The 26,050-nt window shown below is 59.5% G+C and overlaps 1 protein-coding gene across 2 annotated transcripts in view; it reads left to right on the plus strand.

The window, feature by feature from the left end:
• The window catches only part of WNT7B (Wnt family member 7B), a 47,544-nt gene that overhangs the window by 9,048 nt on the left and 12,446 nt on the right, over window positions 1–26,050 (plus strand). For both annotated transcript variants that reach the window (XM_063076192.1, XM_063076191.1), the window contains exon 2: window positions 14,295–14,521. In XM_063076192.1, the coding sequence (XP_062932262.1) occupies window positions 14,295–14,521 (227 nt within the window). The remainder of the gene's footprint in view (window positions 1–14,294; window positions 14,522–26,050) is intronic.

Below are 26,050 nucleotides of genomic sequence, written 5' to 3' on the forward strand. Positions count from 1 at the left end.
GGTCCAGCACACATAGGGCTCAGCTCCCCTCCCAAGGGGCCGGGAGGCCGAGCACCCTCCCTTGTCAGATGAAACCCCGGCCCAGGGCTCCCTCAGCCTGATGAAAGGGTCATTGTGTGGTGCAGGCCGCCCGCTAGCCAAGGACAAAACCGCCGTTTGTCCTCCCTCCCTGGCGCAGGGCTGGGGGCCTCCCCTCAGGCTGGCCTAGGGTGGGGGTGGGTACAGGTGCGCTCCCTCCTCCCGTTTCTTCCTTTTCTTTCTGTTCAGCCTGCCCAGGCCCCCTCCCCCAGTCCTGTCCCCCACCCAGGGTGTCCTTGTCCTCTGAGTGTGGATCCCGAGGCCAGGCCAGCCCCCGCTGTTGGAGAGAGGCAGTGAGCCCTCCAGCCCTGGAGGCATACAAGCAGACTTGGGAGTGACGGCCAGAGATGCCGGGGGGAGCTCTGCCTGGGCAGGGAAGCAGCGCTCACGGGTCCTCTGTGCAAGGCAACCCAGTGGTGTGGCAGGCTTTTTCTACAGATGAGGATGCTGAGGCCACCCACAGTCCCAGCGGCAGAACGGCAGGGTGGGGCTTGGAACCCTGGCCACCTATGCCTCCTCCCAGGCTGGAGCAGGTGGCCACGGAGATGCTGGAAATGCCATGAAGGCTCGGTCTGAGGCTGTGAGTGGAAGTCATTAAAACTCCGCAGCCCCCAAGCAGCTGTTGCAGCTGTAGGCCGTGAAGCCCACCAGGTGCCCAGGGCAGGACGGGGGAGGAAGCCACCCCACCCAGCGAGCAGCTCCCTGGGCATCAGCAATGGTCCGGAAGAGCCACAGTGAGCATCCCCCAGGAGTTCCATCTGATGACACCTGCGGCCTCCCTTGCTTTCCAGAACCATCCCCCATGGTGATCCCTGCTCCCAACCTTCCTGTACTCAAAAGTCCTGCCACCACGCCCAGATGAAGCTGCAGACGGGCCGGGCCCGCTGGAGGGAAGGGGCCTGGGGACAAGGATAGGTGGTGACCCAGCTCACCCTCCCTGTGGCAGGTGTCAGTGCAGCCAGGGTGCTGAGGGGTCCAGAGCTGAGACTTAGGACCCAAGAGTCCCAAGTGGTAAAACCCTTTAGAGTGTGAATTCCTCCAGAACATACTGCCTGCCCCATGGACACCTGACTGGAGAACACAGGGCTGGGCATTCCCACTTCTGGAGGACTTAGGTCCCCCCAGGAATGGACCTCTCTGGTGGGACTGGCGTGCACACACCGTCCGGGTCAACCAGAAAAGGGGAGCTATGAAGAGGGCGTCTGCTGTGGCAGGTGGTAAAGTGAGGGTCAAGGTGGCTGAGCCCCTAGGGGTGCTGGCCTGCCGCGGGCACAGGTGGGAAGTGGGGTGGGGGGCTGGATGACTTCTTGACTCCCCTGACACAGGTCCTCCCAGGGTGACTTCACTGCTGGCGGGGAGTGCTGGGAATTTCCAGGAGCTGCCGACATGCCCCCCTCTGGAAGGAGCCACCTCCACCACCCTGCAGGTTCCATCTCTCTGGGGCCCATCCTGAGTTCCCCATCACCAGGGCCCGGAGAAGGCTGGCCTCCAGGGTGCCATGCTCCTGTGGGCTGTAGTGCTGGCTTGGCTGCACCACAGACCCCCGCCTTGGTGGCATGGCCTTAGGGGTGGAGTACTGTGTCGGGCATGCCCAGCCTGCCAGGGTGACCTTCCTGAACCTCAGGCCCATGAAACAGGCTGAGGTGGTGGGGAGCTCGCCCCTGCAGGGTGTTCAGGGAGTGTGCCTTGGGGTGGGAGGGCCAGGAGCCCAGGGCTGGCCAGGCAGCCTTGTGTCATGGGAGGCGGCATGTCCTGGAGAGAGCACTGGATAAGCAGTCAGCAGCTCCGGCTCCCTGTCACTCTCCATGTCTGCAGAGCTCACAGGGACACAGGACATGGGGGACCCCAAGGACCTGACCCCTTGAAATGGCCGGGCTGGAGCTGTTGTTGGTCAGTATCCAGGGAGGGCTGCTAGGCTAAGGGTCCCCGTCCTCTCAGAACCTCTCTCGCCAGCTGTGTGACCAGGCAGGCTCCACTCCAGGCTGCAGCTCCTGGACGTGTATGGGGAGGGGGTGGACACCTTGCCCCCGCCCTGTGCTCCTTTATCTCCTTTACAGCACCTTTAGGAGCGAGGCAAGGTGTGTGCTGTATGACTCCATCTGGGGAAGTCCTCCTTGTGGTCTAGCCCCGCCCAAGGAGCAGCGCTGGGGTGAGACTGGAGCTGTGGCCCACCACATGCTTCATTTCTGAGCCCCCCAGAGAGGTGGGGAGAACCAGGATTTGCAGCCAGGTGTGATCGTGAGCCCGGAACGCCCCCCAGCTTGCTGCCTTGCATGATGGGGGTTCCTGCAGGGAGGGGGAGTGGGAGGGGGGAGTTCCGAGGAGCAGAGCCCAGAAGTGGGGGAAGAGGCCAGGTGGCCTGGTCCTGCTCTGGCCTCTGACACCAAATTGCTGCCAGGTTGCTGTGTGGCCTTGGGCAAGACGCTGCCGCTCTCTGAGCCTCCTCTGTAAAATGGAAATGACGAACCCCAAGTGGGGGCTGGCTGTGGGGAAGGCAGGGGTGGCGTTCAGGACCCCAGGCTATTTCAGTTGAGACCCAGGAGCCCCCTGAGCCCTGGGGAGGTGTTCTGCAGGTGCTGGCCCTGTAAACGCTCATCATGGCCAGGCTGACAAGGGCTGGGGTGGGCTGTTTCTGGGGGCAGTGAGCACCCTGTTCCCCAAGGCATCCAGGCTGAGGCAGTTGGCTGGGGGAACCATAGGGGCCCACTAATTCTGAGGGGGCAGTTCAGGGAGATGAGCTGCTTAAAAAGGGTGGTGAGTGGTGGGGAAGCTGTGCCCAGGGGGCTGCTGCCCCAGAGGGGGTCTCCAGCTTTGATGAAAGCAGGTGGTAGGGCCATAGGCCTGGGGAAGCCTGGGTGGGGTGGCCCCTGGCTGGGGTTCACCCCTTGCTATGCAGCACTGTGTGACCCAAGCAGACCCCACCCTCTCTGGTCCCTGACTCCCATCTGTTCCTAGAAGGGGGACCCTCTAAGACTCAGGCTTGAGGCTTAGTCCCGGGGCCAGGAGCTCAGCCCCGCCTTGCAGTCTGCAGAGAGGTGGCAGCTCTCTGTCTGCTGCCCACGGGGGCTCGGCCCCCAGTCCTGCCTCTCAGACGATGTTCATGTTCAGAGTGGCCAGCAAGGCTGAGGCACTGGCCTAGCCATGAAGTGTCCAGACTCCGAGACTGGTGGGGGGCCAGTGGTGAGCCTGCCAGTCCACCCATCCATCTATCCTGAGGTTTCAGGTTGGCATCCTGGTCACCCAGACCAGCAAGGCACCCCCGCGTCTGACAGATCTGAGGCATCAGGTCCAAGCCGGGGCTGGAGTTGCATTTCTACCTGGGCCTCAGCTCAATGTGCAGCCTCAGGTGCTGTGCATCTCTGGGTGTCACTGTCCCCACCTGTACCATGGGGAGAGACAACGGTCAGGGGTAAGGCCGTAGGGGAGGGTATTGCTGAATCTTGGCTCCAACGGCCTCCTCAAGAGCTTGGCATAGATGTGACTGTGCTGGGAGGTGAGAGGGAGACTGAAGAGAGACCCTGGTGGCTTCTTGGAGGGGAGGCACCAAGCTGGGTCTGGAATCTTGGCTGGCTGCTGGAGAGGGCAGGGTGTGTCCTGATGTGTCCTGCATGCCAGTAAAGGCCTAGAAGTTTGTTCCTGAGGTCTAAGGCTAGTGTCCTGAGGTTTTGGGGTCACAATGGACTGGGTGAGGCTCTGATTTCACAGATTTAGCAGATGTGGGGGCTGGATGGATCCTCCAGCTCTCTTATACCCCTTCGGCCATGGGCTCCTGTGCCAGCAGGGGGTGTGGAGGACACCCTGGCTGTGGCTCGCCCACCTCCAGTGGCCTCAGCCCTACTGAGGGACTCGCCCCCTTCCCCTGCTGCCGCCGCCTGCTTTCTCCCTGGCCGCCTGGTTTTCCTGCAGGGTGGGGTCCCAGGATGCCAAGCCAGGAATGCCAGCTATGTGGGGAGGGGGGAAGGGCAGCCGCCCGCCGGGGGCGCAAGGGAGCAATGAGCGCCCGCTGTCTTCCTGGGGATACTGCAGCTGCGAGCTGAGCAGAGCAGCGGCCTGGAAACGTAGCAGCGGGCAGGACCCAGGCCGGAGGGAGCAGTCTGCAGGACAGGTGGGCACGCCGAGGCTCAGGAGGCCAGCAGAGCTCCAACACAGGACCTCAGACCCAGAAGGACCCCTTTAGGATACAGCTGCAGGTACTTAGACTATTGCTTCAGCCCTTCACTGCACAGATGGGAAACTGAGGCCCAGGAAGGGCAGGGAGGGGCAGAGGGATGGCCTGATTCCTGAGCTGGGCCCTGCCCTCCCAAGCCACTTCCTGCCTCCAGGCCTGGGCTCTCTCTGCACCTCGTCCTCCTGCCCTCCTCCCATACTGGCCCCTTCTGGGTGTTCTCTCTCAGTCTCAGTTTCCTCATCTATAAGGTTGGGCTGGCAAGGCCCACCCTGAAGAGCCACTGAGGGGTGTATTAGAACAGAGCAGGGAGCTGTCACAGGGCCAGCAGGCAGTGGACACTGCTCAGGAAGTGTGGTCCTTCTGGCCTGTCCCTCCCCACAGGTGCAGGCACTGTCTGGGCAGGTGAGGGGACAGGCCAGATGGCCAGGGGCAGGCTGCAGTCGGACCTGCCCTCTGACACCCTGCCAGGGCCTCACCTGGGTCCAGATTCTTCCCATCCAGGCCAAGAAAAGGAGGGGCCATTTGCCAGAGGTAGGCTGTGTCCCCTACACTCAGATGAGAAAACAGACTCAGGACAGCTTTGGGGCAGCCTACCCGAGGCCTGGGGATGTGGAAGTGGCCAAGCCCCTGGCCCAAGCCCCATGCTCCCCACTGATTTGGGCCTCAGGCCCCAGCAGAGGGAAAAAGATGAGCAGATTTAGGGAAGACCAGAGGAAGGACAGGTGTCCTGGGTGCCACCTGGCCCTTGGCACCACCTGCACTGAGCTCTGACCCGTTCTGTTCCGATCTATCCTGTTCCGTCCATAGGTGAGGGCTGTGAGGCCCCTGTTGGTGCCCAGCTCTGGCACCATGATGTGCCCTCTCCAGCCTTCTCTGAGTCCAGAGTAGTGGCCACTGGGGGGTGGTCAGGCACTGTGGGACAGGGGAAGAGATTAGGCCAATCTGCAGCCTGGGGTGGCTCGGGGGCCTGCAGAGTGACTCCAGACCTGGAAGATATTCTTACTGCATTTGATAGGCAGGGACACCGAGGCCACCACCAGCCCCTACCCCACATTGCCCCCACGGAGCCCTCCTGGGCTACAGAGCCAGAGAAGAGCCTCCTCCAGCCCATCTGTGGCTGGAAAGTTCCCAGCCAGCCCCTGCCCACCTCAGGGAGAGGCTCACAGGGACTTGGCCCTGGGTGGGCGTGGGGGCCAGGAGCCGCCCTCCGGAGTATTTGCAGAGTTACTTCCTGGACGAATGGACCCAGGCCCGCCTCCCTGGCTGATCACAGATAATTAGAGCATTCTTCAAATATTTTGCCGGAGGATGCCCGAGAAGGAAGAATTACAAAGTGCCCCAGGCCAGGAGCGTGGGCTGGAGGAGCTCAGGGCAGCAGGGCCAGGGCTGGGGCCGGGAGGGAGGCTGGGGATCTGGCCCAGGCTCGGCCAGCCTGTCCCCGGCTCGGCCAGCCTGTCCCCACCTCCGAGAGAGCTGGGGCAGGAAGCGCCCCATGCTCCCCCAGCGAGGGGGCATGGCTCATATCCAAGGCAAGTTTAGGGCCTGGCCAGGTGCTGGGCGATACTGGGGAACCCTGCCCTGGAGAGTCTGCGGCTGGTGGGGGTGGGCAGACCCTGCTGTAAGTGACTTTAGGACAAGCTGGGGGTGGTCAGTCACAGAGTCCTCGGGCTCTCAGAGGGGGCTGGTGGTGGGGGAAGACCACCTGAAGGAGCTGTGTCTGCAGTGCAGAGATCAGCGGGTCTGGGAGAAGGCGTATCAGGAAGGCGAAACAGCAGGGTGAAGGGTCAGGGTGTTGTGGGGTTACAGTGATCAACAGGGCTGGGGCCGGGGCCAGCTTCACGACTGACACCCCAGGGCTGGGGCTGGGAGGTGGCCCAGGCAGGTGCTGAGGCTGTGGTCCTAGTGATGTTGGGGTGGGGAGTGGGTCAGGAGCGGGACAGGCTGGTGGGTGGGCATCCCCACGGGGCAGAGCAGGGCATGAGCTTTCCAAGGAGGGCATGCTACCTGGGGAGGGAGGGCGGATGTCCCCAGGGTACCCCCTCCTGGCTCCTGTGGCTCTGGGGGGAGGGGTTCCGGGAAGTCCTTGGATCCTGTGTCTCCCCTGTGGAGTGCTGTCCTGGTCCTTGCCTCAGAAGCATTCCCAGCATTGTGTGGTTTGCTCGGGGTGGGGGCTGCTCCAACCCAGAAACCTGGGGATAGGGAGTGGGCCGCATTAGAACCGCCTGGGTCCCTGTGATGGGCGCTGGTGCTCAGTCCAGAGGTGGGGGAGAGCTTGGGCCAGGCTGGGTGGGGGCACTGCTGGTGTGGGGACTCTGCTGGTGTGGGGGCACTGCTGGTGTGGGGACACTGCTGGTGTGGGGACCCTGCTGGTGTGGGGGCACTGCTGGTGTGGGGGCACTGCTGGTGTGGGGACACTGCTGGTGTGGGGACACTGCTGGTGTGGGGCTGTCTGCCCTCTGGGGCATCTCCATCCTGGGCTGTGGTTTGTGGGGTCGGTTGTTGGGGAATCTGCAGGAGAAACGGGATACTGAGGTGGAGGTGCCTGGCTCCTATGGCCTCCTCGGGACACAAAGCCACATCTGTGGCCATAGTTTTAAGGTCCTGTGTCCTTCAAGATGGCTGGAGGCTTCCTCTGGGTTGGAGAGGCTGTTCTGTCTCTCTGGCTTTGAACTGGAAAGACACAGCTTGTCCTGTCACTGGCAGGGAATCAATGCTCTATTGAGGGGTATCATAACCCCATCACCCATCCATGACTTCAAGTGCCAGGCCTTGGCATGCACTGCGGACATTCTCTCAACCATACATAAAGTGGGAAAGAAAGCTGTTTTTTATTGACTTTGACACACAGTCTAAGTGAAAGGGGGCATCTCATGACCGCTCCCAGCAGCCCACCCACCTGCCCAGCCGCAGCCCCCAGCCCCACTGAGGAAGGCCCAGCTGCCCCACCTGCCGGCTGCATGAGCAGGGGCTGCCGTCGAGGTCACGTCTGGGAAGGGTCTCGCCGCTCACATGTGTCTGAGCTGTCTCCGTGCCTCTGTTCATTCGTTCGCTCACTTGGGGAGCGCTGAGGGTCCTCTGCCGTGCGGGGTGCATGCACCGTGGGGATGACGCGGCCTCCTGAAATCCTGCAGCCAGCAGCGAGGCCTGTTTGTGGGGATCCGTGACTCACTGAGAGGCTCCTCCCAGCTTGGTGCGACTTGGGGCTTCCTTCTTCAAGAGCGCTCAGGGAAGGCTCGCCCCTCGCACAGCCTGGCCCCAAGTGCAGCCTCCTGCCCCCAGGGACCACTAGAGAGGATGGCCCTTCAGGTGGACAAGCGGCAGGAGGTTGCAGCCCTGCTCCCTCCCTGTCTCCCTGTGCTACTGGGCAGATGGCTGAACCTTCTGGACCTCTGGTCTCCATTCTGAGGGAGTAATCACAGTAATTGTCACTGCTATTAGGGCATTACTCCCCACCCCACACGCTTTGAAACAACGCTGAAGGGACCCTTTCCCAGCCCAGCTCACAGTAAGTGCTCACCCTGCCTTGAGCCACCAATAGCCCTGACAGCATGAGAGGTTTTCATTAGACCCCTGCCTGCTGGGACAGGCTTTGGAGGGGGGTCACCTACTGAAGGACGAAGGGGTGTCCTGTGCAGAGACAGGGAGAGGGCAGGACACTTAATGCTGGGCATGGGTGAGAGGCTGCCCCCTGGGCCTGGGCTCAGGGTCCCCGGCTGTGGGATGACAGGTCACCCCGATGCTCCCTGAGGATGTTGGGGGAGGGAAGCTGGTTTGGGCAGGGGTGGGGCCTGGCCTAGACAAGGGTCTTAGCTAGAGTGGCCCGGGCCTAGAGCTCTGACCCCACCTAGCTCTGGCAGGAGGCTGCCTGTCAGGGCCTAGCTCCACTGGTGGGCCCAGCTCCTCTGGGCAGAGGGATGGGGGGTGGTGGACAGCAGAGGCTGAGAGCAGGGGCACCCATGCAGGGCTGTGAGCCCCTCCCCACGCCCACAGCCCGCCAGGGTCTCCTGTCCCCACCTTCCTCCCTGCCTGGGAGCTGCTGAAGCAGACTGTCTCCCTCATTCGGGGTCCACAGAGGCTGAACGCCTGGTGGGGACAGGCAGGCTGATGAGAACAGGTTGGTTAGCATCTGCAGACCAAGTCCAAGCTGGGTGGAGGGGGAACGGGTGGGCAGAGGGCAGCCCCTCAGAGCACTCGGGCTGGGAATGCCTTTTGACCCTGGGCCTCTGAGAACCTGGATCTGGGCTGTGCCCAGCCCTGCTCTGCCTTAGGCGGTGGCCAGCCCAGCCCACAGCAGCCCCCACGAGCACCTGCTGCAGGGGGTGAGCACCCCCAAGCTGGGCATCACTCACCCCCCTGGCTGGGCACGCACAGAGAAGGCACACGGGAATGATTTTCAGTGGTGACATTTTATCTTAAGTGTACTTCCTTTATTTTAATTATTGTAAGGAAGCTTGGAGTTTTAATTCTCGCCTTATGCTGCCAGCCCCATTTTTTGTAAGGTCACGTATTATAATACTTTATTTTTTTGCAGAGGTATAACTTACATAAAGTGCAGAACTCTCAAGTGGACAGCTTGATGCCTGTTTCCATACGTGTGCACCCATGTAACCACCACTCGGCTTGGGACGTAGAACATTCCAGCAGCTCTCTCTGCCCCCTCCCAGTCAGTGCCTCCTGCCCGAGGCCACTCTATTCTGATTCCTATCTTGAGATGAGCTTTGCCTGCCTGGCTCTGTTTCTGAGTGGCGGTGCTGTATGTCCTGCCTGGCCCCTCACTCAGCGTGATTCTGGGACTCACCCATGGTGGTGTGTGTAAGCAGATTGTTTCTTCCCGTGGCTGTGTGGCGTCACCCTGTAGGACGACACCTCACTTTACTGACCCGTTCTCCTGGTGATGGACACTGAGCTGTTGCTCCCAGTGTGTGCCATGGCAGGGCCACTCTGGCAGGTAGAAAGCTCTTCCCATTATCCAGGGGCAGTCCCCTCCCTGCACACAGGACACATCACAGGAAGATGGTGCCTCCCCACCCTCCGCTGGCCTCTGGTCTGAGACTGGAGGGCCTTCCTCGTCCACAGTCCCTGGGGGATGAGGAGGGAGCTTCTTGTCTGCAGGGCTGAAATCCTCTCTGAGCTCTTTTCAGGGGACTGGCCCAGGCCAGGGGTCAGGAAGGTTTTGAGACTTGCAACTTGGCCCAGTCCTCCTGGCATCCTGCCTGTGACCTGAAGCCCCTGAGTAGCACAGGAGGACGAGCCTGGAGCAGAATTTTCCACAGAAAAAGTCAGCAACTGAAGCCCGAACGTCCCCGCCCGGCTCCTCTGTGCTCACGGGCCGCTCAGAGCCTCCCTGGCCAGCCTCTCCTGGGGCACCTGGGCAGGCAGCTGGAGCTTTCCTGCTTTGGGGTGAAAGCCGGGCTCACCCTGCAGGAAAGCCTGCGGAGAGTGCCCAAGGAGTGCCCGCACCCCAGCTGCCGGTGATCCCCACATGTGGCTCCTGCCCACCCCCTCTTGCCACTTCCAGAGTGGCAGTTATTGAGTTACAATGTATTTTTACCCCATTTCCTACTGACAGTTTTCTGGTGAGGACCAGTTCCAGTCACCCATATCTGCAGCCCCCTCCTCGCTGTGCAAGTGACAGCATGGGCAAGGCTTGGGGCGTGGCAGGGCAGGGAGGGTGGTGCCGGACTGTAGGGTGCACGTGGAGGGCTGGGGAGGGCACCCAGACCTTGAACACCAGTGACGGAAGCTGTCTGCCAGCCCGGAATGAATTAATGAATCATCTGGAGGATTTTAAGCCAGAGAAGGACTTAAGCTGTTTTGAGAATGAGAAACGGGCCTCGTCCCACGTGGGGCTGTCTTCCAGCACTTGCCACACGATGTTTTCTGATCCACGGTGCTGCTCCACCTGAGTTCTGGGTGGAAGCGGAGACCTGGCTTCGAGCGTGGCTGGGTGGCCTCGGGCAGGTCCCCTAGCCTCTCTGAGCTCCAGTCTCCACACCTGTAGAAGGGGGACGGCACAGCTTACCTTACAAGGTGAAGATGAAGTGGGGCACAGCGGGGTCCACCTTGCCCACGGTTGGCCCTCAGAGTGGGAATGGCTAGTATCGTTAGTGGGAAACCCCACATACTCAGGGAGACAATTTTGAAATAATTTCTGAATTATCAACCATTTCTGGTTGTTTATGCTCCTGGCACAAAATACAGTGTGACTCTGTTCCCTGACAACTTTACTTCACCTGGCATGCTGGGGGACGGCTGGGGGCCCAGTTCCCTGACCCCATCAGCCCCGCCCGCCTCTGGTATGTGCACAGGAGGGTACAAGTGGGGCACCGGCTGGGCAAGGCCCCTCGCGTCCCCTTCCACTGCATCAGCTGTAGAAGTCTGTGTGTAAATACAATTCTTTTACGTTGTGGTTAAAATACACGTAAAATACAATGTGCCACTTTAACCACTTTAAAGTGCACAGCTCAGTGGCATTTAGCACTTCCACAGTGCCACGCGACCACCCCCTCTAGTTCCTTAACTTGCTCATCACCCCAGGTGGAAACTCCACACCCATTAGCAGTCACTGCCCGTTCCCTCCTCCCCTGGCCCCTGGCCACCCACCACTCTGCCACTGTCTGTTGCTGTGGATTTGCCTGTCTTGGACACTTCGCATGAGTGCAATCACACAGTAGCTGCTCTTCTGTGTCTGGCTTCTCTCACTCAGCGTCATGTCGTGAGGCTTTTCCACATTGTAGCATAAATCAGGGCTTCATTCCCTTTTGTGGCCAAATAATATTCCAGCGTAGAGAAGACCACGTTGTGTGTGTCCATCCGTCGTAGGTGGGCACTGGGCTGTTTGCAGCCTTTGGCTGTTGTGGACAGTGCTGCTATGAACATTTCTGTACAGGTTTTTGTTTAAACACCTGTCTTCACTTCTTTTGGATATATGCCAAGGAGTGGATTTGCTGGGTGACTGTATGTTTCATTTGTTGAGGAACCAGTGAGCTGTTGTCCACAGCGGCTGCACCATTTTACACGCCCACCAACAACGCACGAGGGTTCCAATCTCTCCTCATCCTCGACAACACGTATTATTTTCTGGGCCTTTTTTTTATCGTAGCCAGCCTAGTGGGTGTGAGGTGGTATCTCACTGTGGTTTTGATGTGCATTTCCCCACTGATGAGTGAAGTTGAACATCTTTTCATGTGCTTGTTGGCCATTTGGATGTCTTCTTCGGAGAAGTGTCTATTCAAGTCCTTTGCTCATTTTTAACTTGGGTGGTTTGTCTTCTTGCTGTTGAGTTACAGACATTCTTTCAGATGTAATTCTTGAGTATTGACTCATTCATTTATTCATTCACCGATTCCACAGCCACTCGGAGACCACCACACCAGGCAGCCCCGTCCTGGAGGCGTCCACTGTCTGGTGGGAAAGCCGGGCATGAAAACCGTGACCGTGAGTCTGGGGATGAGTGCCCACTGCGCTCCTCCTCGGTGCCAGGGGCCGAGGGGGTTGAGCACAGTGGGCATTCGCCTGGGCCTAGAAGGGGAAGTAGAGTTTGCCAGACAGAAAAAGGGACGGGGAGCAGCATCCCAGACAGACGGACCTGTAGACGCAAGCCATGGTGGGAGGGGTGGGGATGGAGCGGAGCAGGGGCGGGGTCACCAGAGGCCAGACCCGGGAGCCCCCTAATTTTAGGAAAAGGAGCTTGGTTAGTTTCATGGGCAGTGGAAGCTTTGGGTGGGCTTTGAGCGGGGGAGTGACACTGTCAGATCTGGGTTCTGGCGGGTCAGAAGAGGTGGGAGGCCAGGGCTGCGAGCACTGCAATGACTTACTGCTGGCCTCTGGGTCCATCCTAAGTCCCCATAGAGTCCCCTCAGCCAGGCCCTGTTTGTCTGAGCTTCTGCTCCCAGCAGGGCTTGTAAGAAGCCCCACAGGCAGTGGGGGCTTTGCGGCCCTGAGCCTGCTGAAGAATTTGGGAACGGGAAGCATCCTTTAGGTGCAGGACGCAAGGCGGGCGCCAACCCCCGGAGGCTGGTGCACGGCAGGGTTCCCATCCATCTCATTTCCCCAGCTCGGTTTTCCGAGGATCTACAATTACTTGGGCTGAATTCCCCAGATTCCAGCCCGCTCCCAGCCCCACCCGTCCAGATGCTCTTCCTCAACGCCAGTCTGGGGCGTTTCTGCCCATTGTACCCGTGGGAGACCCAGGGGGGTCTTGGCCAGATTAGCGGGCGGGGCGGGCGGGCCACGGGGATTGAGTGTCGGCCTGGGCGTCCCAGCTGCGGCACGTGCTGTGTGCTCAGGCCACATGGGGACTTTCCAGCTGGCTTTCGGTGCTCTGCCATTCTGGAAAAACACTGACTTGTCTCTCTCAAGCAAGGGGTTGGCAGGCAGCGGGTGGAAGGAGGGTACCCACCGCACTGGGGGCCCAAGGCCATGGGCATCAGTTTTGGGGGGCCCCAGTGGTCCCCCTACTCCCCCATTTTGCCACTGACTTAGCAGGCCGGGTCTGTTGTTTTGATGACAGATGCTGTTTTGAAACCCACTTGTTGCCCTAGGCCCGCCTGAAACTGGCCTCCCATCCTTCCAGCTTGCTGCCCCTTCTCTGCATGCTTAAAAGCAAACAATTGGTGCAGCCACTGTGGAAAGCAGTTTGGCAATTCCTTGAAAGGTTAAATAATTACCATATGACCCAGCAATTCCACTCTTACGTATATGCCCCAAAGACTGAAGTCAGGTGTTTAAACAGAAACTTGTACACACACGTTCATAGCAGCACCACTCACAATAGCCAAAAGGTGGAAACAAACCAAATGGGCACCAAGGATGAATGGATAAGCCAAACGTCTCTCCACACAATGGAACATTACTCAGCCGTAAAAGGAATGAGGCACCAATGCGTGCTGCCACCTGGCTGAGCCTGGAGACCAGGATGCTGAGTGAAAGAAGCTGGACACAGAAGGTCAGCTGTTGTATGGTTCCATGTGCGTGAAATGTCCAGAATAGACACGTGCATAGGAACAGAAAGCAGATAAGTGGCCGCCCGGGGGTGGGAGGAGAAGAGAAGGGAGTGACTGCTAATGGGGGCCGAGTTTCCTCTTGGGCTAATGAAAATATCTTGGAACTTGACGAGGTGGTGGTTCTACCACACTGAACGTACTAAATGCCGCAGAACTGTACACATTAAAATGGTGAATTTTATGTTACATGAATTTCACCTCATTAAACAAAATCCTGCTGATAACACCTCAAGTTCAGAGTGAGTCTGGCAAGTGGCTTCCTGTGTGGGTTTCAATTCCTGGGAGTTGCCAGGAGATGCGTTAGGAAGGCACCCTCAAGGGACCGCTGTGAGGCTGCAATGTTGCCATGGAGCACCCTGCCGTGCCCAGCACACAGCAGGTGCTCAATTCGCAACAATCCTCTTTTCTCCTCGGAGTGCACCCAGTCCTTCAGCCCTTGCTGGGCAGCCTTTCTCCCTGTGGTCGTCAGAGTCTGCGTGGCGGTGGGGACAGGTGTTTTACACTCCATTTCTTGGACGTGGAAACGGAAGCTCAGAGCGGTGGCATGCCTTCCCAAGGTCACACGCACCTTGGCGTGGCGTCAGTACCCGGTGGGTTTGGCTCCCAGTCTGCTTGCCCACCCAGCAGCCTGCCTAGGCCAGGGTGGGGTGGGAGCTGGGGACCTGCAAGTGATGGGTTTGCTGCTCAGAGACAGCTGGGGACAGTCCCAGGCTGATGGCTTTCAAAGCCGGAGTGTGATGTTCTGTGACCTGAGGCATGAGGAACCGTGGTTCACACATTCCGTGGCACTTGTGATTCCGTGGTTCTTGCAGTTCCGAGGCTGAGAGGGCCTGGTTGCGTGTGTCTTTTCAAGCTGGGAGCACGCGTGTGAGTTGATGGCAAATGACCCTCCAGGGCAGGGGTCTGCCTGTTCTCTGGGGGGCAGAGCTTAGCATGTGGCAGGGGCTTGGTGACCACACGCTGACTGACAGCTGGGGGGGAGGGGGATGGGGAAGGCCCCGCCTGCCGCGCTCACCGCCTGTCTGCTCTCCCTGCCTCCGCAGAGCACTGTCGTCCGTGGTGGCCCTGGGAGCCAACATTATCTGCAACAAGATTCCTGGCTTGGCCCCGCGGCAGCGCGCCATCTGCCAGAGCCGCCCTGATGCCATCATTGTGATCGGGGAGGGGGCGCAGATGGGCATCAACGAGTGCCAGTACCAGTTCCGCTTCGGCCGCTGGAACTGCTCCGCCCTCGGCGAGAAGACCGTCTTCGGGCAAGAGCTCCGAGTAGGTAAGGGCGCCTCTGGGCTCCAGGGGCCTGGCCACGGGGCCCAGGGCAGGGACTAGGTCACCCACTGCTCTCAGAAGGCAGGGCCAGGCCAGGCTGCCCACGAGTGCTGTTCGGCACGTGCCTCCCGCTGACCGATTTCTGTGCTGTCAGCAGCCTTTTCCCGAGCCCTTTCCCACGCCTGGCCCGGGCGGGGGCCGGAACCCCAGGAGGAAGCAGGCCCGGCCTGGCCTCTGGGACGCTGTGCATCTGGGGTGCGGGAAACCTTGATGGGAACCAGGCTGTGTATGTGGACAAGGGCCCTCGCTCCAGGCGGTGGGGTGGGGAGACGTCGTTCTGACTAGGACACGAGCCTGACAGGCTGGTGGCGTGGCAGGACGGTGCAGTGGTCAGGGTGGGTGCAGCTGCTGCTTAGCACTTAGCAGCTGTGTAGACCTAGACACGTGGCTTCGTCTCCTTGCCTCCCAGGAGTATTTACTGTGTGACGTTGTAGGGCGCTGGATGAGAACAGTGCCTGGCCTCTACGGAGCGCTATATAAATGCTGTCATGATTTCGTGAGTGGAAAGGATTCCAGGGCCTCAGTTTCCTCATTTGTAATGTGATCTCTGGGCCAGCATGCCCTCGTCTGGGTCCCCAGTGCCTCTCCCAGTGCTTGCATGCAGTAGGTGCTCAATGAACTGCTGTTGAAAGCATGAAAGTGGGAACAGTGGGGCCACCTGCCCTCCAGGTCACTGTGAGGGTCAGATGGGGGAGTGAAAACTTGAGGCACAGTGCCAGGCTTGCAGGGGTGCCTGGCCTGTGGACACAGCATGTCCTTCCCATCCTGAAGGCCAAGGAGCCTGGGGCCACTGAGCAGAGCCGCAGCTGCTGGGACCCAGGCCAGAGCATGGCTCTGCAGGGCTTGGAACACTGGCGTGGGGCTGGGGGTGGCACAGGGGAAAGCCCCTGGGGGCCCTTTTGTGGTGAGCAGTCCGTGGGTGGCACCTGGCACGGCCAGGAGGGTGGCACCTCCCCCTCCCTGGGGCCCCACCACCCAAGTGCAGCTCCCTCTTCCAGGTGCCAGCTGGGGAGGGTGGGGCTGCCGCCTCCATGCACCTCAGTGGGAGGGTGTCAGCACAGGTGCTGCTTCCTGCCAGGTGCCCACCTGCTTGCCTGGCCCCTCAGCCCTGACACCCTGGACTCCGAGGCAGCCGTGGGCATCCCCACTTCACAGCTGAGGAAAACTGAGGTCCCCGGGGAGTCTGAGGTTTGCATTTGGTGGAGCTGAGTGCAGATCCAGGGGTCCGCTGCTCCTTCTGGGGACCCTCGCTGCCTCTCTGTGCAAAGAGAGGGCGTGGGAATTGTCCCGTGCCTCGGCAGAGGATGAGAGCTTGGACTTTACTTGGGACTATGAGACACAGGAGAGAGGGACACAGTGGCTGCCCTGAGCCTCTCCTCGGGGTCAGGGCCCAGGCGGAGGTTTCACCTACAGCACCCCAGTGAAGGCATGACTCCTCTCGACTGTCCGAAGCCCAGAGGTGTGATGCTGGCCCCACCAGCTGCTTGCCCCTCCTGGTGGACGCTGTTGGTGCCCACCCAGATCACCGTCACTGAGCACCACATTGGTCCCCAGAGCCGTGAGGATCACTGTCAGCAGCTCGCCACTGGTCCTTGTTGGGGAGCAGCCCTGGGCCTAGCAAGAGTGGGATGGTCCGCAGCTCTGCCCATAAGGAGGGACTGATGCAGGGGTACAGAAGGCCACCCCTTGCCTCCAGATGGGGCCGCTCTGCAGGCTCCCTTGGGGGCCGGGCTCAGGCCAGCAGAGCTAGTGTCCTGCTTCCCTGGCTCCTCTCAGACTCCGCTTCTAGGGAACCCACCGATGAATGCCCCTCTCGTGGTCACGGGAATCTCAGAGGCACACTTCTTGGCAGAGCTGTTCATGTCACTGTCCCCACCTCACCCTCTCTCACTCCCATCGCTTCTTGTCCAGGCCACTAGTGGTGCTGACTGTGCCCCCTCTTTCTTGGCCTCTGGGCCCCTGCTGGCCTGCCAGGGCTTCCTCCTGTCTCTCTGGCTCCTCCTTCTCAGCCCTGCCTGGGCCCGGAAGCATCCATCCCCGAGGAGCCCCTGGGACACTCTCTCGCCACTCTGCCCTCACAGCTGGGGCTCGTTCCTGCCCAAAGCTTCAGTTCCCACTGGCCCACGGGACTCTGTCTCAGCACACTCAGCTGCTTGCTGCTTAAGTCTCTTGTCCCCAGCTCCCCAACCCCAGCCCCAAACTGAACATCCAGTCGTCTCGGCAGAAACCTGGTGTCGTTTCCCCCTCCACCCCTCCACTCTGCCCCTGCAGCTCTCACTGCCTCCTCCCCTCACCAGCCCCAGGTCCTGGGCTAAACAGAATCCAGCCACGTCACTCCCTTCCTCCAAAACCTGCAGTAGCTCCCTATTGCCCGAGGACAAAGTTAACTCCTAAGCCTGGAGTCTGAGTAGCCTCCTCCCGTACCTCAGCCTTATTTCGCTCCATCCCTTCTGGAAACCAGAGCTCCAGCCATACCTGGCTTCTCTCTCTCCTCCAAGTACACCAGGCCCCTTCTCACCTCCAGGCCTTTGCTCCTGCTGTTTTGGCCTGGGAGTACCTCCCGCCCCCGCCCCAACACACACTCTGCTTATTCACGTCTGATTTCCCACTGCGGAACGCCTTTTCACCCCTTCCCTGGCTCTGCCTTGTCCACAGCAGGCTGCAGCCACATCCGGGCACTCCATCCCCAAGACAGCTCTCAGGCCTGCCTCCTGGCTCTCCCTGCACCCTGCCTCTGGGTGGGTGGGCTTTCTGAAGCCCAGGCTTGCGGTCTCGCTGCCCTGCCTGCAGCCCTCGTGTGGCTCCCCGCTGCCCTCTGATGAAGGCCCAGCTCTCACCCTGGAGGGCTCTGGCTGCAGGCCAAGCTGGGCTGCATTTGACAGGCAGCAGGAATCCTTCTGAGTGTGCTGATGGTGGTCTGGGAAGGCACTTTGCTCCTCCCAGGGCTCAGCTGCCAGGAGTCACGAGCAGGAAATGGTGTGATCAGCAAGGCCGGCCCATGTTAGAGGCGTGCTGGGTGCCCCGGGCATGGGCCAGGGGCCGGGCCATGAGCTGGCAGGCAGCCGGGGGCACTGGTGGGAGCATCCACTCAAGCAGTGCCCATTAATGATTGGCCCTGAGAGGGGGAATGGCCTGGGTGGGTGAGACAGCCCTCTTCAGGCCTTGCCAGTGACCTTGGGCCATGCCTAAATCCTGAGTGCTGAAAGGAAACCCCATAAAAAGGCAAACCAGCTCTCTGTACAAAGGTGCAATCCTTTTCCCAGCACCTGGTGCGGCTGCTTGTATGCCTCCAGGGATGGGGCGCTCACTACCTCCATTAGGCAGAGCTTTCTTAAGGTGACCTTGTGCTGGCTCTGCCCCAGGGCCCTCTGGGTGCTTGTAGCTCTGCTCCCTTCAGAGGGCCTCGGCCCATGCCAGGCCTTCCTCCACTGACGTGGGTTCCCTGGTGGCCTCCACGCTCCAGCCACCTAAGCCCATCCCAGGCCTATTTCCACGTGTGTTGAGGGGGGCTTGTGGCCCAGTCCCCTGCTAACTCATCTCTTCTGTTGACCGTAAATGATTATGGGGGTGAATGCGTTGTCCCCATCTCAGTGGTCTTCTGCCATGGGGCAGTCGAGAGGATGGAGGGGAGGCAGGAGATTGGGGGGAACCTTGTATTCTGGGGAAGTCTGTTAGAAATTTGGGACCCCTGGGCTCCCGAGCAAGGCAGGAAGTTTCTAACAGGCACCACCATCAAGTCAGAATCGTCAGCAAAGGCTTCCTTGAGGAAGCAACCAGAGGGAGGACCACAGTGACCCAGGCCAGCCTGGAGGTGAGCACAGGGAAGGGGGATCCAGGTGGAGGGAAAAATATGTGCCAAGGCCCAGAGGCCAGAAGCCGATGGTGCTGTCTAGGAATTGCAGGAGCGTTGAGTTGAAGGCACACAGGAGGTGTGGAGACCTGAGGCTGGAAGGGGGGGCGGGGCTGGAGGCATGGAAGATTCTGAACAGGGGGGGCCTTCCCTCTGCATGGCGGCACCCTCCAGCCCCACCCCCAGCTGCCAGGGGACACTGAGTGCCTCCCATCATGTGCCAGCCTCAGACATGACCAGGCATAGGGGCTGCCCCTAATCCTGGCTCATGTGAGTGGCTGGGGTGGTGGCCCGTGCAGCTGTCGCTGGCTCCTGTTTGCTTTGTGGGTGAGCTTTTCATGGGACAGAGCCCACCAGCCATGCACAACAGGGAGTCAGCAAAGGCCATCGGATGCTGAACCATCTGAGGCAGCAGTGGCCCTGGGGGAGAGAGGGCAACTCCTGGGTTGTGTACACCTACTGTCCTGTTGGGGCTTTGCGGACCAGGCCCTAGGGAGGGACGGCGTTATCCTCAGCAAGGATGAGGGCTGGAGGGCTGCACTGTCCATGCTGGTGGCCACAGGACATCGCTGGCAGGGGGAGTATTTGAAGTACGGTGCGTTCACACTGAGATGTGCCGTGAGTGTAAGATACTCCACAGATTTTGAAGATTCATACCAAAAAAACAAGTAAAATATCTCTTTAGTATCTGATCACATATTCAAATAATATTTTACGTATATTAGTTAAATAAAATGTCACCAAAATTAAGTGCACTTGGTTATATTCACTTTTCTCAATGTGACCACTAGAAAATTTCAGATGACATCTGTAGTTCCCCTGAGACTTCTGCTGGGTGGCACTGTTCTAAGAGGGGACTGAAGGCTGTGGCCCCAAGTCACCTGGCCAGGGGACATTTGAACCTGGCTCTGATGGTCCCCTCTCAGGATGCTGTCCCCATGGCAAGATGGGGCAGTCTGAGGACAGACAGTCACTGACCAGCTGCTTCCTGGGGACAGTCAGGGCAGGGTGGGAGGCCGGCTCCCTTCATCAGCCCTGCTGTCGCTCACCCTGCAAGCACTGAGCACCTGCTGTATGCCAGGCCAGGGCTTGTGCCCAGGACACGCTGGGTGAGTGGGGGCTGATAGGCTGGGCTGGGAGGCAGTGCTTGCTGGGTCCTGGCCCTATCCTGGCCACGCTCTGGTGGTCCGCAGGCCCCAGATCTGAGGACTGGGCATCTTCCTCCTGTCAACCCCGGTTAACCCCTGCCCCTACCCCCATCCAGGGGGCCCAGCCAGAGGTGGCAGAGCAGACATTTCCAGGACTTGAGATCCAGGCCGCAGTACTCTAAAGGCAATTACAGTCTTGAAAGTCAGAGTCAGACAGACTGTCCTGGAGGGGAAGCTGCCCAAGCCCACTCTTGGTTCCAGATGTGATGAGGCCCTGGGTCTGCCAGGCCTGGGATCTGCCCTCTTCCAGGAAGGCAAGCTGGCACCTGGGAAGGCAGCTCCCAGGGTGACCAGGGAGGGGCTGGGCTGTGCATCTTCCTGTGGGTGGCACAGAAGCCTGAAGGCCGGTGGGCCTTGACCAGCTGGGTGCCGAGGGCCAGGCAGGTAGCCTGTCCTCCCATCCCAGATCCTTCCACCAGGCTCCTCTCAGGCCACCTGAAACTTGGCCAACATGGATGTTTTCCACCCTCCCTGGCAGGGCCGTGGCAGACAGGACAGGAGTAGAGTGGGGTTGGGATCTGGGAGGGGAGAGGGCACTGCCAAGGACACACACCCGACTGGGCCAGCTGCCTGGGTCCCGCCATGTGAACTTAGGGCCTCCTGTGAACCACCTGTCCCAGGAGTGGCTGAGACTGGGCTGGGACTCTGCCAGGACTCAGGGTCTCTCCTCAGAATGGGGGCAGGAAGGCCCTCCCCTTGGTCAGCACAGAGCTGCCCACACTGGGGTTCTGTGGGCAGGGGTTCAGGGCTCTGGGCTCGGCCTATTGAGGCAAGACAGACACAGGGAGAGTGCGGAGCAAGGCCTGGGCCAGCCCTCAGCTTCTCTGAGCCCAGCTGCCACCACTGTTGTCGGGAGGGTCGTTTCTTTCATATCTGCAGCTGGCCCATCACAGATGTCATGTGCTTCAGCTTCTGTTGTCCATACAGCCCAGATGGGGAAACTGAGGCTCAGGAGGAGGCTGAGCGACTTAGCCACAGCCACACGGCCCACAAGAGCAGGCAGACTGCGCTGCCAGCCCCAGAGCCACGTGCTTGACCACTGCACAGCAGGGCCAGGCGCTGGAGGCACTGGAGGTGCTGGGGAGGTGCTGGAGGTGCTGGAGGTGCTGGGGAGGTGCTGGAGGTGCTGGAGGTGCTGGAGGTGCTGGAGGCACTGGGGAGGTACTGAAGGTGCTAGGGAGGTGCTGGAGGCGCTGGAGAGGCGCTGGAGGCGCTGGAGGTGCTGGGGAGGTGCTAGGGAGGTGCTGGGGAGGTGCTGGAGGTACTGGGGAGGTGCTAGGGAGGTGCTGGGGAGGCACTGGAGGTGCTGGAGGTGCTAGGGAGGTGCTGGAGGCACTGGGGAGGTACTGAAGGTGCTAGGGAGGTGCTGAAGGCGCTGGGGAGGCGCTGGAGGCACTGGAGGTGCTGGGGAGGCGCTGGAGGTGCTGGAGGCACTGGAGGTGCTGGGGAGGCGCTGGAGGTGCTGGGGAGGTGCTGGGGAGGCACTGGAGGTACTGAAGGTGCTAGGGAGGTGCTGGAAGTGCTGGAGGCACTGGGGAGGTGTGGGAGGCTCTGGGGAGGCGCTGGGGAGTCAGGGGCTCTTTGCCACTCCAACAGGGGCAGTCACAGACTCTGCTGCCAGCCCGGATGAGGGAGGGGCGCTCACTGTGGTGGGCTGTGGAGGCTGAGCCTGCCATGGCGAGGCTGCTGGCTGCTGTGGGAGAGAGCTGCGGGGCAGGGGCAGGGGCTCAGGGGAGGCTGGCTCTGCCCACTCTGGGCCTGGTGTCCCCTTGCCCGGGTGGAGCAAGACCCCCCTGGGGGCTGCTGAGTAGTGTGAGGGCCTCTGCAGGGTCGGAACAAAGACCGCCGGCGGGTGTGCCGGCATGTCGGGACCTGGCGTGACTTTTCCCAGTGCTGTTTATGACAGCGGCAGGGAAGAGCTTAGAGTGGAGACACTGACTCAGCCTGAGCTGGGTGGGGGCCTGGCGGGACTGGAGACAGACAGGACAGAGGGACAGAGGAAGAAGGACAGACAGAGACACAAGGAAAGATGTACAGAAAGAGGGAAATACACACACATACACATGCACACACACATAAACATACATACACACACATAGTCATATACACACATACACTGCACACACATATACATATGCATATGCATAGACACATATGCAAACACACATACATACACACTGATACATAAACACATACTCATACATACACACATGTACACACACACACACACACACACACACACACACACTTGCCGCCCAGGCCCAGGGTGGATGGCATGGGTGAAAGCAGCCAGTGCTTCCTGTGTCCCCCCATCCTGAGCCCTCCACTGCACGGACTCACTCACATAGGGCTCTGCAAGGTACATGCTGTTGTCACCTCCATTTGACAGGTGCAGAAACTGGTGTGGCAGGGGGAGGCAGCCTGCCCAGCCATCACTGGGCAGAGCCCAGATCAGACCCAGGTGGTCCAGGTCAGATTTGCAGGGGGGCCTGGTGACCTGGGGCTTGGGGCTTCTTGCCCTGGGTCCCCTGGCTGGCCTTCCCAGCTCCTATGCCCAGCAGCCACCTCAGAGCCCTGTCTAGACCAAGGACCCCTAAGACCTGGACATGGGCACTGTACCAGCTTGGCTGGGCACAGCAGGCACTGCCAACTTGGCCCAGGAATGTCCCCTCACCTCCCTGGGTCTCAGCCTCTCACTCGTAAATGGGGTACATTGGGGGGCAGTACCCCCACCCAACTCTAGGCTTGTGAGGTGTCCTACTGCCCAGGCCTCAGGCCTGGAGGTGACTCAGGGACCCTCACCCCTCCCACATCCCCACCACACTTCAGCCCCAGAAGCTCTGTTCTGACCTGTTCTTCAGGAAGATCCATCTGACAGAAGCTCCCCTGCTAAAAGATTTTAAAAAGAAAACCCACCACACTGGGCCTTGCATCATGCTACACAGGGAAACTGAGGCCTAGGCAGTGAAGGAGGTGTCCAGGGTCACTCAGCATAAACCCCAGCTCCATCTGGGCTTGGCCTTGGTGGTGAGGAGCTGGGTGAGGCTGGGGCGTCCCCTCGGTGCCTGGCTGGAGTGCATACCTGTCCCTCCCCTCCCTCTGCTGTCATCAGGCACTTTTAACCTCCTGCAGCCAAGGCAATTCCCTCGGTTTCCCCCACACTCGATCCTCTCCCCTCCTTCTTGGTGACAGCCCCACACCTGGAGCCCTTCTGGACTTCTCTGTCCCTAAGCTCCCTCACCCAGTCGGCCTGCTAATCCCATTGGCTGCACCCTCAGACTATGTCCCAAACCTGGCCACTTTTCCCCTCCTCCACCAGGCAGGCCACCAGCATTTCTTACCTGGGCCCCTGTGGCAGCCTCCCGGTGGGTCTGCTTGCTTCCCCCACGCCCCTACAGCCACCAGAGGGTCCTTTTGAATGTAAGTTAGAGCAACACCTCCAGGGGATCCCCATCTTAGAACAGTTTAAGATCTTCCCCATGCGCTCCCAGGGTGGCACCGTGTGACCCCCGAGGACTATTACCCACGTCATTGCCACTGCTCTCTGCTGGGAAAAACCACACATGCTCAGCTCATTCCCACCTCAGGGCCTCAGCACTGCTGCTCCCTCTGCCTGGAAACTGTTCCCTGCACCTTTGCATCCCTCTCTCATCATTTAGGACCTGCCTTTAGCATCCCTTCCTGAGACGAGCCCTTCCTGGCCACCGTCCACGCTGTGGCTCCAGCCACGCTGTCCTGCTGGGCCCTCCGTGGTTCTGACCACTGCCCTCTGCCTCCACTGCCTGTGACCCCCTCCCAGCCTGTCTGCCCCTGGCTGCAGGTGGCAGTCCTGCTGTGCACTTGGCCTCGGGCAAGGGCTTGATGGGTGGGTGGGGGCTCAGGGCCTCACCCCGGGACTCGGGATTTGGCCAGGAGAGAGGCTGTGCTCGGTGCTGGGGACACTGGGTGGTAACGAAGAGCATAGCAGGGGTCCCAGGGCAGTGAGGGGGAGGCAGGACCGGGTGGATTTCCCTGTCGCGGTGGGTGGGGAGTGGGCTGAGCATGGGCTCTAGAGTCCCGCGTTAGATTCTAGCTCAGTGGCTCACGTGCTGTGTGGCCATGGGCCAGTCACCTGCCTCTTCTGAGACCTAACTGTGAGGTGGGGCCCTGGCTCATACCGATGGAGCCCCTGTGAGGGTTTAAACCAAGTAGGACAAGGTGTATGGAATCCCCTAAAAACCATCAAGTTTCCTATGTTTTCATAACAGTTTTATTGGGGTATTATTCACATATACAATTCATTCACTTAAAATGCACCATTCAACGATTTTTAGTGGATCTGCAGAGTTGTGTAACTCACCACAACCCATTTTAGAACATTTTCATGGCTCGACAAACCCTGTGCCTTTCAGTTATCATTCCCAGTCCCCCAACTTCTGGCAACGTCATCTGCTTTCTGTCTCTATAGAGTTCCCCACTCTGGACATTTCACATAAGTAGACTCCCATGGTAGGGGGCCTTTTGTGTCTGGCTTCTTTCACTTAGCATTGTGTTCTCAGTGTCCATGTGGTGACATTTACTAATACTTTATTTCTTTTTGAGGCTGAATAATATTCTATCGTATGGATAGGCCACACTTTCTCTGGATTGTTCCCTCTTTGGGCTGTTATGAATAACGCCGCTGTGATCACTCGTGTGTAAGCCTGTGTGTGGACGTATGTTTTCATTTCTGTTAGGTGCATACCTGGCAGTGGAGTTGCTGGGTCGCATGGTGACCCTATGTTTAAGTTTTGGGGGACCTGCCACGTTGTTTCCCATGGCGGCTGCACCATTTTACACGCCCAGCAGTGGGTTCGATTTCTCCGCGCGCTCAGAACACTTGCTGTTGTCTGTCTGCCTTATTTTAGCCGTCTTAGCGGGCGTGAAGCAGCATCTCACTGTGGTTTTGATTTGCATTTCCTTGGCAGCTAACGTTGAGCTTTTTTTTAATGTGCTTGTTGGCCCATTCTTTAGAGAAATGCCTGTTCAGATGCTTTGCCCATTTTTAATTGGGTTGTTTTCCTTTTTAATATTGAGTTGTAGAAAATGTCACATTTTTTTAAAGAAGGGCCAGTCCAGGTTGGCAGAGAGGGAGGGTGACTTGAACTGTGTTGACCACAAGTACAGGTTTACACACAAGGCACCACATTCAAGCGTAAGCCCAGGCTTAGGCCCAGGCACACATGCAGAGGCGCACACATGTATGTACAAACGTGTGCTCTCATGAAGATCACATGTGTGTCACACATGTGGGTGTGAAGCTTGGGTCAGCCTGCCCCCAGGACCATGTGTGGCCTTTCTGGCCATGGTCAGAGCAATTATCCTCATTTGCAGGTGGGGAAACAGGGACACGGAAAGGTCCCTTGACAGGTCCAAGGTTGCCCAACTGGCTAATTATAGGGTGTGGACTTGAACTCAAGGTGTTAGGCTCTGAACCCCCCAACTTTGCCTTTGCCTCCAGAAGGACTCTGGGACTGTGTGACCCCCAGACCTTTGGCCTCACCTCAGTCACTTCAGAAGGCCAGGTCCTGGCTCCCCCATTTCCTGAGCTGCTGTGTGACCTTGGGCAGCATACTGCCCTTCTCTGGGCCTCAGGCTCCTTGCTGGGGGTGGAGGAGAAGCACCGGATGCTCCCCGAGGCCCTTCCCAGCACCCAGGTTCCAGATCCCGGCCCCTTCTAAAAGGGAGGGAACCAAGGGCTTTTCCCACCCTGGCTCCCCAGTGTAGTTAATCGGGTCATTATGATCTCAATTATGGCTTTTTATGGCTTCCTAAAAATAGTGTGCTGGCCCCCTGTGGGCACTAGGAAGTGGCAGGTAGCTTTGCATGGATGGTGAGAGGTTGTGCCTGGCACGTGGGGAGAGCAGGCTCAGCCCCCGGCTCTGCCCTGTTCTGCCCAAGCCCTGGCTTTGTTCAGGGGAACACTTGTTCTTTCTGGAAGCTGCTCACAAAGACCTGCTGAGGTCCCCAGCATCCTCCTCGGGGTCAGACAACCAGTGGACAAGGCCCCAGCTCTGTCCTGGGCAGGCCCCTCTCCCTGGGCTTCGGGGTCTGGCTGGCATCACAGAGGCACAGAGCAGGGAAGGAGGCCACGTCACCTCCCTCTGCATCTACCCCCTGCCTGGCTGGGACCTGGCGCCCAGGGGCCCAGTGAGGGCTTGAGTTTGAATAGCCATAGAAAAGAGAGCAGAGTTGGATGGTCCCTGAGTGGCGTGGGCAAGCCTCTGCCCCGCTGCCTCAGTTACCACACGGTAGCGGCTCCGAGGACTCTGCTGCTCAGGTGTGTGTGGAGGGAACAGCTGGGCAGGGATGACTGGGCTAGCCCCAGGGAGGAGGCTGTTTCCAGCTCAGTCCGGACCAAGCACAGAGAGATGCCTGTGCCTGTCCTGGAAGTCCT

The sequence above is a fragment of the Cynocephalus volans genome, chromosome 12 (genome assembly GCF_027409185.1).
Source record: "Cynocephalus volans isolate mCynVol1 chromosome 12, mCynVol1.pri, whole genome shotgun sequence".
NCBI classification, from domain to species: Eukaryota; Metazoa; Chordata; class Mammalia; order Dermoptera; family Cynocephalidae; genus Cynocephalus; species Cynocephalus volans.